This window comes from Chiloscyllium punctatum, chromosome 7 (genome assembly GCF_047496795.1).
Source record: "Chiloscyllium punctatum isolate Juve2018m chromosome 7, sChiPun1.3, whole genome shotgun sequence".
NCBI lineage: Eukaryota > Metazoa > Chordata > Chondrichthyes > Orectolobiformes > Hemiscylliidae > Chiloscyllium > Chiloscyllium punctatum.
The window spans coordinates 82,518,512-82,534,192 of record NC_092745.1 but is presented as its reverse complement, the minus strand read 5'-3'; the positions used below and the strand labels follow the sequence as shown (position 1 = coordinate 82,534,192).

General features: G+C 37.0%; 1 protein-coding gene across 2 annotated transcripts in view; it reads left to right on the top strand.

The window, feature by feature from the left end:
• The window catches only part of mysm1 (Myb-like, SWIRM and MPN domains 1), a 104,763-nt gene extending 89,481 nt beyond the window's left edge, over window positions 1-15,282 (top strand). Inside the window, exon 19 of one of the 2 annotated variants that reach the window (XM_072574216.1) lies at window positions 4,408-15,282. In XM_072574216.1, coding sequence (XP_072430317.1) covers window positions 4,408-4,572 — 165 coding nt within the window. In that variant the 3' untranslated portion in view covers window positions 4,573-15,282. The remainder of the gene's footprint in view (window positions 1-4,407) is intronic. The other variant, XM_072574215.1, reaches the window with a different exon arrangement.
• Window positions 15,283-15,681: the final 399 nt, after the last annotated feature.

Sequence of the window (15,681 nt, the reverse complement as noted above, 5' to 3'; positions counted from 1 at the left end):
CCCAATCCTTGACAAAGGACTAGAAAATTCCAGCCCATGTTTCTGGAAGTGTGTAGTTGAGTGGGCAATAATGTCGTTGTCATGTGAGTGGGAGTTAGATGTGAGAGTGTGAACCATGTGTTAATTTCTGGGGAAGAGATCATCTCAATCGAGTCTTGAGTTCAGCTGACCCCATGACACCACAAGACGTAGGCAGAGAAATAGGCCGTTCAGCCCATCAGTTCTGCTTGTGTCATTCACTGAAATCCTGGTAATCCTCAACTCCACTTTCCCGTCTTTTTCCTTTAACACTTGATTCCCTGACTAATTAAAAATCTGCATATTTCAGCCTTCAATATACTTCATGGCCTAGCCTTGACAGCCCTCTAGTGAAGAATTCCACAAATTCAGTACCTTCTGAGAGAAGAAATTTCTCCTCAACTTTGTCTTAAATGTGTGGTCCTTATTCTGAAACTAAGCTGTCTGATCCTGGACTCTTCCATGAGGGGAACAACTACTCTGCATCTACCTTGTCAAGTCCTGTAAGAATCTTGTACATTTAAATAAGGTTGCCTAGCATTCTTCGAAATTCTAATGAATACAGGCCCAACTTACCCACCTTCTCTATATAAGACTATCCCTCCATACCTGGTATTTCTTTGGACTGCCTCCAATGCTCATACACATTTCTTTAGATAAGGGCCCCAAAACTGTTTGTGGTACACCAGCTGTGGTCTGACTAGTATCTTGTCTAATTTTAACAAAACTTATACTCCATTCCGTTTGAAATAAAGACCAACATTCCATGTGCCTTCCCTATTTTCCACAAAATTAGGATGGTAGTATTTTATAATTCATGGATAAGTACTCCCAAATCCTTCTGTTCTGTAGCTTTCTTAATTTAAATAATATTCAGCTTCTCTATTTTCCCTGCCAAAGTGCTTAAACTCCTATTTTCCCATATTATATTCAATCTGCCAAGTTTTTGACCCATTCACTTAACTTGTCTATATCCAACTGCAGACTCTGTCATCCACACCATTTGTCTTTCCAACTGTTGTGGCATTCACAAACTTGGCCATGGCCCCTGATCTCAAATGTCTGCCTTCTAATAGTTAGCCAAATCCTCATCCATGTTAATATACTACTGACTACACAATGGGCTTTATCCTATTAAGTAGCCTAATGTGAAAGGAAGGCACTCAAACAAAAGGAGGAGAAAGGAAGTGTTTCACAGACTCCCTAAGGCTTCCCTCAAGAAATGCAACAAAGATGTCATTGCATGTTCAGAAGAAGCTGACTTGGAGGAAACTCCTGTATGAAGGGACACAATTCTTCGAAAACACCTGCTAGCAGAGAAAGCACAGAAAAGGGACTGGAGAAAGGAATGCCAATGATCTCAAGAGCAAGGACCACTTGCAGCTCTTGGAAACATCTGCTAAGTGTGTGATGGAGATACAGCTCTAGGCTTGGGCTTGCCATCCCATGCAAGGACCCACAGAATCTATGATCAGTGATGCAGAATTTCCCAAGTTGACAATCACACTCGTTAGTGAGTGATTGCTGATAACAATGAATGCTATAACCATTACAACCACCTAATTTCAGTTCAGTGATATTGTGAGTCTGTCATTGCCTTGGCATATCTGTTGCTGAAACCCTCATTTATATTATTGCTACTTAGAGTCATAGTGACGTACAACACAGAAACAGACCCTTCGGTCTAACTCATCCATGCCAACCACATATCCTATATTAATCTAGTCCCATTTGCCAGCATTTGTCCCATATCCTTCTAAATCCTTTCTATTCATATGTTCATCTAGATGCCTTTTAAATGTTGTAATTGTACCAACCTCAACCACTTCCTCCAGCATCTCATTCCATACACGCATTACCCTCTGCATGAAAAAGTTGCCCCATAGGTCCCTTTTAAATCTTTACACTCTCACCTTAAACCTATGCCCTTTCATTTTAGACTCCCCTACCTGGGGAAAAGAACATGGCTATTCATGCCCCTCATGATTTTATAAACCGCTATAAGGTCAACCCCTCAACCTCCGATTCTCCAGGAAAATAGCCCCAGCCTATTAGGCGTCTGCCTATCGTTCAGATCCTCCAACCCTGGTAACATCCTTGTAAATCTTTTCTGAATGCTTTCAAATTTAACAGCATTTTTCCTATCACAGAGAGACCAGAATTAAATGCGTTAGCATTACATCTGAGGTTTATAGTATTATGTTTTTCTTGTGACATGGTCTTTAGGATAAAAATGAAGCAGATCATGTGACCTCTTCTGAAGCCTGTTTTGAATCAGTCTTGACTGAATTAAAATTAAAGCAAGGCACAAATTATTTTGTTTGGAAGAAGGTATTAAACATCTACATTTGAAGACAGTGGCACCAGCATCCATGCTTACTATGGTCAAACTGGCCATTTCTAAAACAGCAGGAATGTGTTGGAAATGCCAGATTCAATTCCATTATGTTTTAAACAGCTATTTTACATTTAAAAAAGAGAAATGAATCGGGGTCAGTAGAATTGCAAATAAATGTTTCTGGCAGGATAAGGGGGCAGGGATTCAAGTTGCTTTGGCAATGGCCTTATGGTAGTTTGTTAGTCCAGAAATCCAGGGAAAGTTCTGGGGACCCAGGTTCGAATCTTGTCATGGCAGATGGTGTAATTTGAATTCAGTAAACTCTGGGAATAAGAGTCTAATGATGGCCACTAATCCATTGTCAATTGTTGGAAAAACCCATCTAGTTCACTAATGTCCCTTAGGGAAGGAAACTGCCATTCTTACCTGATCTGGCCTACATGTGACTCCAGACCCACCATAATATAGTTGACTCTTAACTGCCCTTTGGGCAATTGTGGATGGGCAATAAATGCTAGCCAACAATGCCCTCATGCTGGGAATGAATAAAAACTGAGATGGTTGTTTTGTTAAAGGAACGTTTTCTCAGATATTCTTTAGCTCTCAGATGCAGCCAGTTTGCCAGGATCAGGAGAAAGAGAGAGAGCAACTAGATAAAAATCTCTGTTGTTCACCACATAAGGAATGTAGATGGAAATTTTCAATCTGACTGTATAGATCTAGTTTGGGTGTGGGTCAAACAAGGCTGGTGGATTTACTTACCTTGCATTAGAGGACGAGTCTCCCAGGAAAATGCCTTACCATGAAACCTAGTTCTATGATTACAAGTTACCAGGCTAAAAAGATTCTGGGAGAATTGATTGTTGATTTTGAGAGTGTCATATATACCTGTGAAGTACGTTTTTGTTGCTTGTGCTAAAAGTGAAAAGGTGAAAGTTTTGTTCTGGTATTTGGAGTACAGGTGACCTACAAAGATAGTGCTTAGTCAATAGAACTATTAGTCTTCTGTGACAGTAAACATCTTAAAATGTTAAGTCTTGTGTTAACCTTTCTGCTTAAAGTTAACAGTCCAGAAAGAGGCTTGTAACACCAAACTTGACTGTCCTAATGCTTTGGAGAAAGTGAGGACTGCAGATGCTGGAGACCAGAGTTGAAAAATGTGGTGCTGGAAAAACACAGCAGGCCAGGCAGCATCCGAGGAGCAGGCTGACTAGCTTCACTGTGTGTTCCCTATAAAATTGAGCTCATCCAAAACTCAGCTATGGAAATCCTAATCATTGATCACCTGATTATTGGCCGACCTACATGGCTTTTGATCTGAAAATGCCTTGTTTTCATAATTTTCATTTTAAATTGTTTTCAAATTCCTCCATGATCTTGGTTTGTGTTGCCAAGGCTCTAAACTATGAAATACTGTCTCTACTCCTCTCCACCTCTCTATATTGCTTTCCTCCTTGAAGGTGCTCCTTTAAAACCTACCCCTTTTCCAGTTTGATCACCTGTCTGAAAAGTGACATTGTCAAATATTATTTTGATAAAGTTCCGATGAAGTGCCTTGGGATCTTGTACTGAAATAAATGCAAGTTGTTGATTGGTCTCTTGAAAATTAAAATGTTGTAAATCTATCCGTTTAAAATTAACCTGAATCTATCTCTTAAAGGTAATAATTCAAGATATTGTATCTTCAATGTTCACATTTTGTGCTTTGGGATTTAAAATTATCCTGTTTTCGTCAGCTCAAAGTACTGTACAGTCAGGAATGATGTGTGCACTTCATTTAAGTTGCAAATCGTGTGCAACAATTTTTATTCATATATCATTATCTTAGGATCAGTTGCCAATTTTGAGTTTTTGTCACCTTTAATTTAGAGCTTTTTACTTTTTCTGATTTATTGTAGGAGTTATAACACAAATGGTGTGATATCTTAGAATGTAATCATGATTCAGTTTGTTAGATTAAGTCACTACTTAACATATAGTGATTGCTTGTGTTATTCGCAGATTTTAAAAAGTCAGTAACGTGTTGATTCTCTTTCTTTGTTACACTGTAGCTGCTTGAATCAATGAGGAAGACATTGGAAAATCAATGGAATGCTGCAGTTACTGAAGAGTTTCTGACGCAAATTGAAGATTTGTTCCTTGCAGGTTATAACATTGAAGACCGGAACAGTAAATTTGAAACTATTGCTAAAGTTCCAGTAAAACCAGGCAATTAGTTAGTTGTATTTCCAAGATCTGCATGTCTGAAATTCCACTTTCAAAAAAATGAACTTTGCACTGAGAAATCTAATGATATCGTTAGAAGAAACACCAGAAATTGTGCGGTAGAGAAACCAGAGGATTTCTCAGTACACTTCAGCTGGTTTTAAAGGAAGTTCGATGTAAAAACCCTGAATTAGCTGAAAGGAAAGTGTAGAGGTTTCTTTTCTTCCCGAGGTATTGTCCTTCTTTATCAAACAATATAATTATCCTTACTGCCAATTTCTTTGACTTGTTAAATCAAAAGCATGTGGTTTTCTTGCCATCATGGAGCTAAGTAGGGCCGTTTCCATGCAATCAGTTATGAGGACAATTGAGGAGTAGCTCAACTGGAAGCAGCAGACACTATGATTTCAAACTGGTTTGAGTGCCTCTTTGAAATTACTTGACTGTGGAATGTCAGCAGGAAAATCTACATCCTAAGCTGCAGTGTGACCTTCTCAGGGTTAGTCAACTTTTACAATTTGTTGAGCCCATTGCGCTGAAATATTTCTAGACATTAATTGAATCTTCATAGCAGGAAGGGGGTTCCTGTAGGCTCTCATGGTTTCAAGGACATTATCTTTTTATTTATGGATTTATTTTAAGTAAAAAAAAAATCATTATTTCTTCTTTAGAAAGGGTACTTTAGAAAAATATTACACTCGTGAGTTTTTATTAGATAGTACAACTGAAAAACATTGTAGACCAAAAACGATTATAAAATAGCTTTGAACTAAGAGTTGCCCTGTTATATTTTAATTACTTTGCATCTTTGAATGGAAGTCAGTAGGTAATTCTTTGAGACAAAATGTGTGACATTTGGATTTATGAACCTCAGATTTCAGTTTATAATCTAGCCCGTGGGTTCCACTGTTGAAATCTGGTGTGTTACCAGATGAACAGGTTTCATTTGTACTTAGTGCACTGATCAGAAGTGACAGCTATTTGGTTAACCCAGAATGACTAGAATTCTTGCCCTTCTCAAGAGCAAATACAAGAAGTCACAATCTGCCTATACTTTTTCTTCAGATCTTCTCTACTTGAGAAGGAACGATCAACAACATTTGAGATAATGCTTAAAGGTAAATTAGTGTTCTAGGTTCGTGAAAATGTTCAAATAGTATATTTTCTTGGGAAGGTTATAATAGTTACGTCACACTAATTAAATTGTCTGATGGTGGCTGTTCACACCGATCACACAATTCAGCTGTCAAAACAGGTGTGTGCTGCCTTCACACAAACAGCCTCACTGAAAATAGAACATGATGTAACGATAAAGCAAGTGACTTTAAGACTGCAGTTTTTAGGTTCTGGGATTTAATTCATCTTTATTTTGGAATCTCTTCAGATTCCAGCTGCTGATCAACCATTTTTAATTTGCGTTCCAGCACTGAATATTGGCATCAGTATTTAGAAGCCAGGTAGGTATACTTCCTTGGCAGCTGAATGAGGATAGCTTCTTCAAATACATTATCTGTGCACTCCTGTTCTGACAGGAAACTACAGTGGTGATCTCCACATGACTACTTTTAGACTGGAACAGTTTGGATGATTGCTTTAAAAAGAATATGCTATAAAATGCTATAAAAAATAGTATTTCAAGAGGTAGTATGTATACTTTGTGTACTGGCAATTATTGAAATGTTACTTTTTTTTTCTCCAGCTTTGTGAAATTGAACTCTGAAGCCCAAAGCAATACAGTAAAACTGTAACTTCTTGTTCATAAAGAATATTGTTTCGGACTAAGACCGTGCCCTCTAACTATTGATTGTAATATGTGTCAGCACATTATTTAAACAATTATATGCATATTGCTTCTAAAAAGAAAGATTTTGTAAGAGGTCAGATTATGCACAAATAAAACTGAAAGGCATTCGGTCGGCTGTGGCACCATGCTATGACTCCAGACATTTTCCCATTGAGAAAGTCAGCAGTCGCAATTGAGAAGCCTCTTCAAATTGGGTGTATTACCCTCTGAAGGGATGCTGATCCCTGAGAGTCGTACGTTGCAGGAACTTCAAACATTGTGAGTCTTCGATTCTGTTCTCTGCAGATCACTAGCCTTGTAAGTAGGTCAAAGGTGCATCTTTCACAAAACCCCTCAAGTACTCACAGGAATGGTTGGGCAACTAGCAATTCTGGATCCGTGCTCTATATCAGACCTGCCAGCTTTGCTGTGGGTGTGTTTCAGAAGGTCTGAGTGATTTTAGGTCATGCGTAACTGCTTACCACTTAATGGTTATTTGCAGCCAGCCGATTAATTGCATTGAACAGTCTGATTCTAAGACACACGGTTAAGATAACATAAGTTTAGCATAACATTTTATAGTACGTACATATGTATACACTTGCAGTGGTTCAAGTGAGCTATTTATATTCCCTCTTCCTGACATTATTAATTATTGCTGTCCAAACAGCATGGCAAATATGAAACTGAATTATTTTATGTCAAGTACATTCTCCAAGACAACTTAAATATTTGTGGCATATTTTTGTTATTTGAAGTAGCTTAGTTTTATATACATTGAATACATTGATATAGCGAATAACAACTGACACCATCTATTCCACTTGATGAAACAGTTAGTAAACCAAAAGCTTCCATATATTGAAAGCTGGTTTTGAGATGTAGACCATGACATGATCTACCATTCAAAACTGTTAAAGTCCAGCTGTACTGTTGTGATTTGTGTTAGAAACCTGATTATGCTGTAGACTCCTAACACTCCCAAATCTAGATTTTTTTTTCCATTATTCAAAAGTACAGAATTCAGATTAACAATGCTATGGATTCAAACTTGAGGACGATTGAACTTGATCCAGAGTATTACCATGATATGATTGAACAACTTTAAAAGGCTGCTGATGAATAAAAGGAATTTCATAACCAGTTAGTTCGGCTCAGTCACAGTTGCTTGGCTGCAAATCGTGCATTAAGAATAAGCACTAAACTTAGAAAGATAGAAGAGTAATTTGTACAGAATTTAAATTGCAGAAAAGAGAGTGACATTGCCAAATCTTTTCATCTTGCAGCAATCAGGACAAATGCAAGGACACCGAACTTCAAAAGATTGCAAATGGTTGCCACAGGAGGGAAAAGGAGTGCTAAATGATTGGCAAGTTGACTGATGGCTGAGGGATTGCCATGGAGAAAAAAAACAGAATTATAGGCTCCCCAAGCTTCCAGCTAATTCAAGAGCGTCACAAGGCTTGAACATATATCTTTTGTTTACCTAGAATACGAATATATGTGACTTCTAGCATTGTCTAAGTGAGCCACATTGAGCTAGACTGATTATCTTAAACTTATTATTAATGCAACTTTACCACACAGCTCGCACTGAACAATTGTGATATCACATTGCACAGCAGATAGAGTCATAGAGTCATAGCAGATGTTTTGTTTGGAATTTTAAGTTTGGTGTGTACATATTATGTGCTTCCAAAGGAACAGGGTTCTTTAATTCAGTCAGTCAATCACAGGAATATGCAGCCTATATACTTGGTATCTCACCAATACTGAAGTTCATATACAATGTTTGTGTAATGGGCAAATTGTCTATATGGTCTGATGCCTTTGTTTTCCTTTGAGATGTGGATGTCAATGGCAAATTCCCCATGCCAAATTATCCTTGAATTAAATGGTTTGCTTGGCCATTTCAAAAGGCAGGTAAGAGTTGACTCCATTACCATTGATCTGGAGTCACATGTATGCTAGACTAGGTAGGATGACAGAGTTTCTTTCATCAAGGCCACAGTGAATCAAATTAGGTTTTCACAACAATTGATAGTTACATGATCACTGTTACTGAGATGAACTTTCATTACAGGTTTGTTTGTTGAATTTAAATTTCATCAGCTGCTGTGGGGGATTTGGACTTTGGGATTACAAGTGTAGTGACATTAACACCATTCCATTTCTTTCCACTTTCCAATTAGTACAAAACACCAATTGTATCATTACAGCATGTTAGCAGTGTGAAGTATCTTGCTTTACCTGTTCAAAACTTAGTGAAACACAGTCTAGCCACGGTAATTTGAAGTAGACCTAAGACTTTTCAGTTCACCAGTGATGACCTTTGCCGATGTGGGAGCTGCACAATACAGAGAAACCTACAAGTTGGAGGCAAGTCTAGGCCATTCAGCCCCTTCAGCCTGTTTTCTGTTGAATAGAATGATGGCTGATCTGACTGTAGTCACAACCCTAATGCCCCCAATACCCACTGGTTCTTTTGCCAGTTTAAAAAAAAGTCTATTGAACTCTGCTTTAAAACAACTATCTGATCAACTCTGACGTGCTCTGATTCCACATTAAAATTAGCAAGGTAACCAGAAGGCTTGGGTACTATGTACACAACTGTTTATAAAGCCTAGTTTATAGCATGGAGCTATATCAATCCCGAAGCATATATTAACCAGTGACGTTAGGCTTCTGGAAGACAGTAGTGGAGGAATTATTAGCAAATTTCCCAGCGAGTACATGGAATGCATTAGCCTGCAACATACTCAAAGTGAATTGCAACATGAGATAGAGTACATTGTAGTGTGCAATAATATTTTTAAGATCAGTTGAGCTTGTAACACTGCTAATTTACACTCGCTAAAAGAGACATTTGTGCGCAGGAACCATCACTGCAAGGAAAGGAATATTTTGAAGCCTTACTTTTGAATTATATAGATGCATGGGGAATCATGGCAATGTCTGGACCAATCTGAATTGAGTTGCCAATCAATCAGCATCCCTTTTCTTCCATAAATTGTGATCATTTGAAGTTCAGCATTCTTGCATTTGTCTTGATGAGTAGGAGATGAAAGGCTTCAACAGTGTGTCTCTTTTCAGCAATAAAAACATTACAACTTAAGAAAAGTTCAAAGTCAATGAAAAAAAAAGACAAACTACATTTCAATAAATCTTGAAAATTTTAAAAAAGTATGATACTTGCCCCAAAGTACTTTGTCACAGCATGGATTCAGATCCAAGAGTCTCAGTCAAAAGAATGGAGCATCCTTGACTGCTGTTTAATCTACACTGAAATTGAGAAAATTTATGAATCAGCAGAAAAGATTTTGGCAGACAAAACCGCAGCTGAAACTGCAATAATTGTTCTTGTGCTTCAAAGTGTACTGAATTGTACAATACATGCTTGCTTAATTACATGTTCCATGAACATTGTCCTGCATACATTCGTATCTTGTCAACCTGTCAATAGGTTTCTGATTATGAAGTCACAGTGCAGTGTTTATGTGGTTTTTAGCTAAAAGTCAAGATATAATGAACATGTTGATAAAACTGACTGCATGGCAACACTGTAAATAAAAGTTTCTGCAAACATTGGTTGAAATTGTTTGTATGTCTGTGAGATTAGAGAAAGTCAAAAGTATGAATACTATGTGATCACATTTGTATATTTCTTGACAAAGACATGTTTAATCTAACTTGTTACATCTTCATGTTGTTAAGATTTTGAGAATTTCAGTTTTGAAATAAGGTTAATAAATGATCAGTTTTGTACAATAATAATGTAGGTCAACCATTGTGATTCATATATTTTATCAAACCCACAATAAGTGCCAATTGTCTGTATATTTTGTCTTTTCTGTACTGTGGTGACCGTTAAACAAACAAAATGGGTAAGTTTAAAAGTTTAATCACTTGTCTGCTGTCATGAAACTTTTTTTAAAAAAACAGAACTAATTTCAAGCTCTTACAAAAATGTGATGGGCCACAACATCTTATGGTATGCCCCTTATACACAATCGGTATATTGCTGAATATGTGAATTGATAATGCACTGACAGCAACAGGGTGCTTCGGATCTTGGTGAATGATGAGACCAATTGTCTCCTCGACCAATAAGATGTAAGGACTCAGCAATAAATATAAGAAAGACTGAGGAGATGATTTACAGTGGGTGAACTTAATGATAAAATCAGTTAAGAAGTATTCCATCATTAAAAAAAAACTTGGTATTGTTAATAAACAATGCGCAATTTTATGAAAATAACCAGGATTTGAAGTGCTCAGTTTGTTTCTACAAATTTAACAGCAGAGTGGCACAAATCATCTAGCGACTTGTGGCTGTTTTTAATTCATGAGCTTTGCTGGATGATTTGCAACACTCTTGTATTTTGTTTTACATTGTTTGCTAATTAATTTTTCAACACATGGTAGGTAGCTCACACAGAAGGTTCAAAAGGTTGATTCCAGGGATGAAAGAGCTAGCTTGGGCTTCTACTCACTGGAGTTCAGAAGAATGAGGGAGATCTGATTGAGGGATATAAAATGTTAAAGGGGATTGATGGGGTGGATGTTGAATGGATGTTCCCCCTTGTGGACAGTCTCAAACAAGAGGACATTGAGTTAGAGTGAGAGGTTGTTTCAAACCTGAGATGAGGAGAAACTACACTGAGGGTTGTGAATCTGTGGAACTCATTGCCCGAGAGTGCAGTGGAGGCTGAATCAGGCGATTCAAGAAATAAATAAATATTTCTGATGAAAAATGGGATAAGGGCAATGGAGAGGAGAGAGGAAAGCGGAGTTGAGACCACTATAAGATCAACCATGATATTGTTAAATACCTGAGTGGGCTCAAATGTCTGAACTGCCTACTCACACTCCTAATTCCTATGTTCCTATAACTCCTTGAGAGTGTTTTAAGGTTGTTCAAAGGGATTGTATCATAAAAGCAGTATTCTGCAGAGGCTAGAAATCTGAAATTAAAATGCAGAGAATACTTAGCATGTCTTGCAGCATTTGTGGAAAGAACAGTTATTGTTTTGAATTCTCAAGTTATAATTAATTTAATGTTAACTACTCTCTGTCCACAGATGCTTCAAGAGCTGCTGAGTATTTCCAGTATTTGCTGTTTTAACGTTATATCACACCCTGATTTTTCTGTAAATTTTCATTTAAATAAATCTGAATATACACAGTAATGTATTACCATAACATTTTCTATTTTCCCATTTTCTATTCCCTCACCCTCACCACACACCACCGTTACCTCTCATCAGTGCCACCTTCAAACTTGTTCATACTCTTGATGCTACCTCTGTGTCCTGTCAAATCTCCTTGGCTCCCATTGCATCATTAGGGCAGACTTCAAAAGCTGTGTCTTTAAAATGGATATTTAAAACATCTTATTTCCCACAACCTAATATGGCTATCTCTAAAAATGCAATACAAAAATAAATTACCTTTCAAAAAGCCATTCAAAATGTTTAAATTCCTTCAAGTAATCAATCTGTTGTAAAAGCAACCATATCCATTTCACTAGCTACGACTCAATTACTTGAAATGGCCAATGAAAATTAACTACATAGACCCTGGTTGAGATAAATGGTTTTGAAGATTTTGTAACTTAGCCATGCACCCATAATAAACTAAGCTTTAACAATAAACCATTGCAGTTCAAACACAGTGATGTCTATTGAAATTTAAAAAAAACAGGTAGTTATTTCTTTTTCTGACCTACACCCAATGGCCAATCAATCAATGCATTCCAACAGTAGTATCTTTTTTCTGTAAGTGAAAACTACGGTTGTTTACTTCACAGAGGATGGGGATTTAAATCACTTGAAATCATGACACTTAGAATGCAGTGTTTTATTCAGTTTTGAGGATGCTTTAATACTTTTCCCAATATTAAAATTGCTATATTACATCTCAAGACTTAAAATGATTGTGAATATCATGGTTCGCCTTACATTTGCAGGAAAATGTCCTCACCCCCACTGAAGAGAAATATATCTGGTTACGATTGATATTGACAAGATTATTATATTTTGGGACCGTACTCTCCAATTAAGAGTAAATGAAGGGTGTCATGCAACCTGTTCGGTAGTTTGCTGAAGAATAGGCTTGGGTAAGTTAATTGTTAGAGATAAAAGGAATGGATAGATGAGTAGTTAAAAAGACAGGAAGCTAGGAAAAGGTGGTGAGTAAGCTCTTAATTAATGATATAATAATACAGCAGTGAGATTACAGTAGGTCAAAATACATACCAAGTTGGTTAGAGTTAAGAAATAGGAAAAATAAGAGATCACTTGTGGGTGTAGTTTATAGGCACCCTAACAGTACTCACACTGTAGCATTGAATATACAGAAAGAAAGAAATGGTGTGTAATAAAAGTAACACAATAATTATAGGTTACTTTCATCTGTATTTAGATTGTGTGAATTTGTATTGTCAAAACCTATAAAGTAGATTCAAAGAGTGAGATCATTTCTTAGATGTGAGAGAGCCAACCAGGAGCAGGGTATTCTAGAGCTGGTAATGAATGATGAGACAGGACTTAACAAAAAACCTGTGCTAAAGGAGCCTGTACACCCCATGGGGATCATGATATACAATATTCAGATTGAAGGAGAGAAGTATGGATCTAAGACTAGTGTTTTAAACATATACAAAAGGTAGATGTAAAGATATGAAAGCAAAACTGGCCATCGTGAAATTTAACATTAGGTTAAAAGGCAGAACAGTTAAGCTAAAAAGATAAAAGCATTGGTTATATCCTTCCAAAATTGCAAACAATTGTCAAGGCAAGATAGAGAGTCTACAAATATATAGATAGGGTAAAAACTTAATGTTACTTGGATGCTACCTGAACTGCTGTGCTCTTCCAGCACCACTAATCCAGAAATATATAGATAGGTTAAGTGAGTGGGCAAAAAATTGGCACATGGACAATATTGCAGAAAAGTGTGAACTTGTCCATTTTGACAAGTGGAAATATGTGCTATTTAAATGGAAAGAGTTCGCACAATTTCAATAGTAGAGAGGAATTGGGTGTTATGGTCCATAAATTGAAACTTTAAAGTGTGCAGCGTAAGGATTGTGTTTTTACTTTGGGTGTCTTTAAAAACTAAATTGCAAGGAGAAAGAATAGTTCAGGACGGACTGGATGGCTACATAATTTCAAAAGAAGTTTGATGGCTAATGTGAATATTATTTTTAGTTGCTATGAGTCCCTGTAATATGAAGATAATCAGGACCTGAGGAGTTGTTTACAAGTGAAGCTGATTTATTTTCAGCTAACTGAATAGTTTGGAACCGGTATCAAGTCACAACACAGACAGAGAAAGAAGCAGACTGACACAGAAGGGTGTGCAGTTATTATGCTGTGCATAAGCTTCCCATTCTGTGCAGTAAAAAACACAGTTTAAACTTAAAGAAAACCAGTTACATTTATGATAGCAGTTGCTGTGAGCTAGGAATTAATATATCAGAGACATTTTCCAAGTAAATCAACTGTTGTATACTTCTTACATACTAGTGGAAGCTTCCAGATAAAGACATCTGAATACCAAGGGCCTGGCTTACTGAGGAAAAATTTTCTCAAGAACAGAATCGGAAAGCAAAAACCACTGAAGTGACTTTTTTTTTCCTACTTCCTCCAATAATTTACTTTCTAATTGTTGATGTATGTATGTGGTAGGAATCAAGAGAATTAAAGCTTCAATTAATGATGTTATATGTTAGTTATCTATATTTACCTGTAGCTATTGTCTACTAACTTCAATAATAATTTTTATTTAGTGCAGTAACATGGTCTATGCTTGCTATCAATCTTGGTCTGAAAGTAAGGTAAATTGGGATACTCTGCATATCTTAAGAAAAAAATTATTTTGTATGACTTTGGAAATAGTGAGGCCATCATGGCTCCTTACGCCAGAGGGTGACAACAATGAAGTACAACAATGGTTTTGTAGGTAAATAAAACATTTGTTTGCAAAGGAAATGAAATATAAAAGTAGGGAAATTTTGCTGCAGGTGTACATGACCTTGGTGTGATCACATTGAGAGTATTGTGTAGTTTAGATCTCCAAATTTGAAAACATTAGCTTTGTTGAAGCAATTCACAAAGGATTTACTCAGCTCACACCTGGGATAAAAATGAATAGTATCAAGAAAGTTTAAACCCGCCCCTATTGTATTTTATAAGAATGAGCACTGATCTTATTGAAACATTAAGTATTAAGAGATTTGATGAGGTGAATACATGAAGGATATTTCTTCTTCCAGAGCAAACTGGAATTAGGGAAACAGGTCAGCAATTACGTGTCTCCCTTTTAATACATAGATGAGGAGCAATGGTTTCTTTAAGACTTAATAGTATGTGAAATTCTCTTCACCAGAAAGCAAGGGACATTAGGTCATTCAGTTTATTCAAGATTGAGTTAACTAGATTTTGTTGACAGACATGAGAGTCTTAGAATTGGGGTTTCATCCAGTTTCAAAGGCAAAATTATGAGATAGCCACCATTTTCAAGAGGGAATGCCACAAAGTTCTCAAAGTTACTGCACCCTTGAACTTTTTTCAAAGAGGGGTAATTGGCCAGGCTCCAACTAGACTGGGTTTGAATCGTTTATTGGAGCCCTTTTTATTTACCCCTAACAAGTTACGCCTTCAACTTAAGGCTTGCATGGTTTTAAAAAAAAGTATAATCAAAGGGACGTGACCAGCTCTCTAGCTGTGCAGGTCAGTTCAGTTCGGGAGTTAGTTGAGTCAGGGTCACAGTTGAAACTAGAAGCTCTCCCTTGCTTCTTCTGCCCTTCTGACTTTGTAACCTGTAAGCTTTTTGTGTCATTTTAACTGTTTGTGCTAAGGGGTCTGTTGCAAGTATTGTGGAACCGCATCATTTAAGTCGGGATAGTCTGTCGGGTTCGGATAGGATAAGCTATTTCGGGTATTCTATTTTTGGTTGATTGTGTTTCGTTCCGTAACTTTGCGAATAAATTCTGTTTGTTTAAAACTCTGCAGTCTGACTAGTTAATTGACTCCAGGAACATCCACTGTACACTTACCTGAAACAAATAGCAAAGTTATGGTCTAAGCAACCTGCTTAAAAATGTTTGAGGGGTCAGGCCTGGTCCATAACAGATTGGGGGCTCTTTGCAGGATTTGTTTGTAGTTCCAAAATGAGAATTGGGATTTGAATTGTTTGGACTCGGAGGCAGCGAGTAGTAGGTGATGGTGTCTTTTATTTCAGGTGTTGATTTGGTTGGGTAAACATATCTTAGGATAACAATGACTATTTCAGTCACCAAGAGTTTTCTGGAGGTGAAAGAAGTGACCTTGGG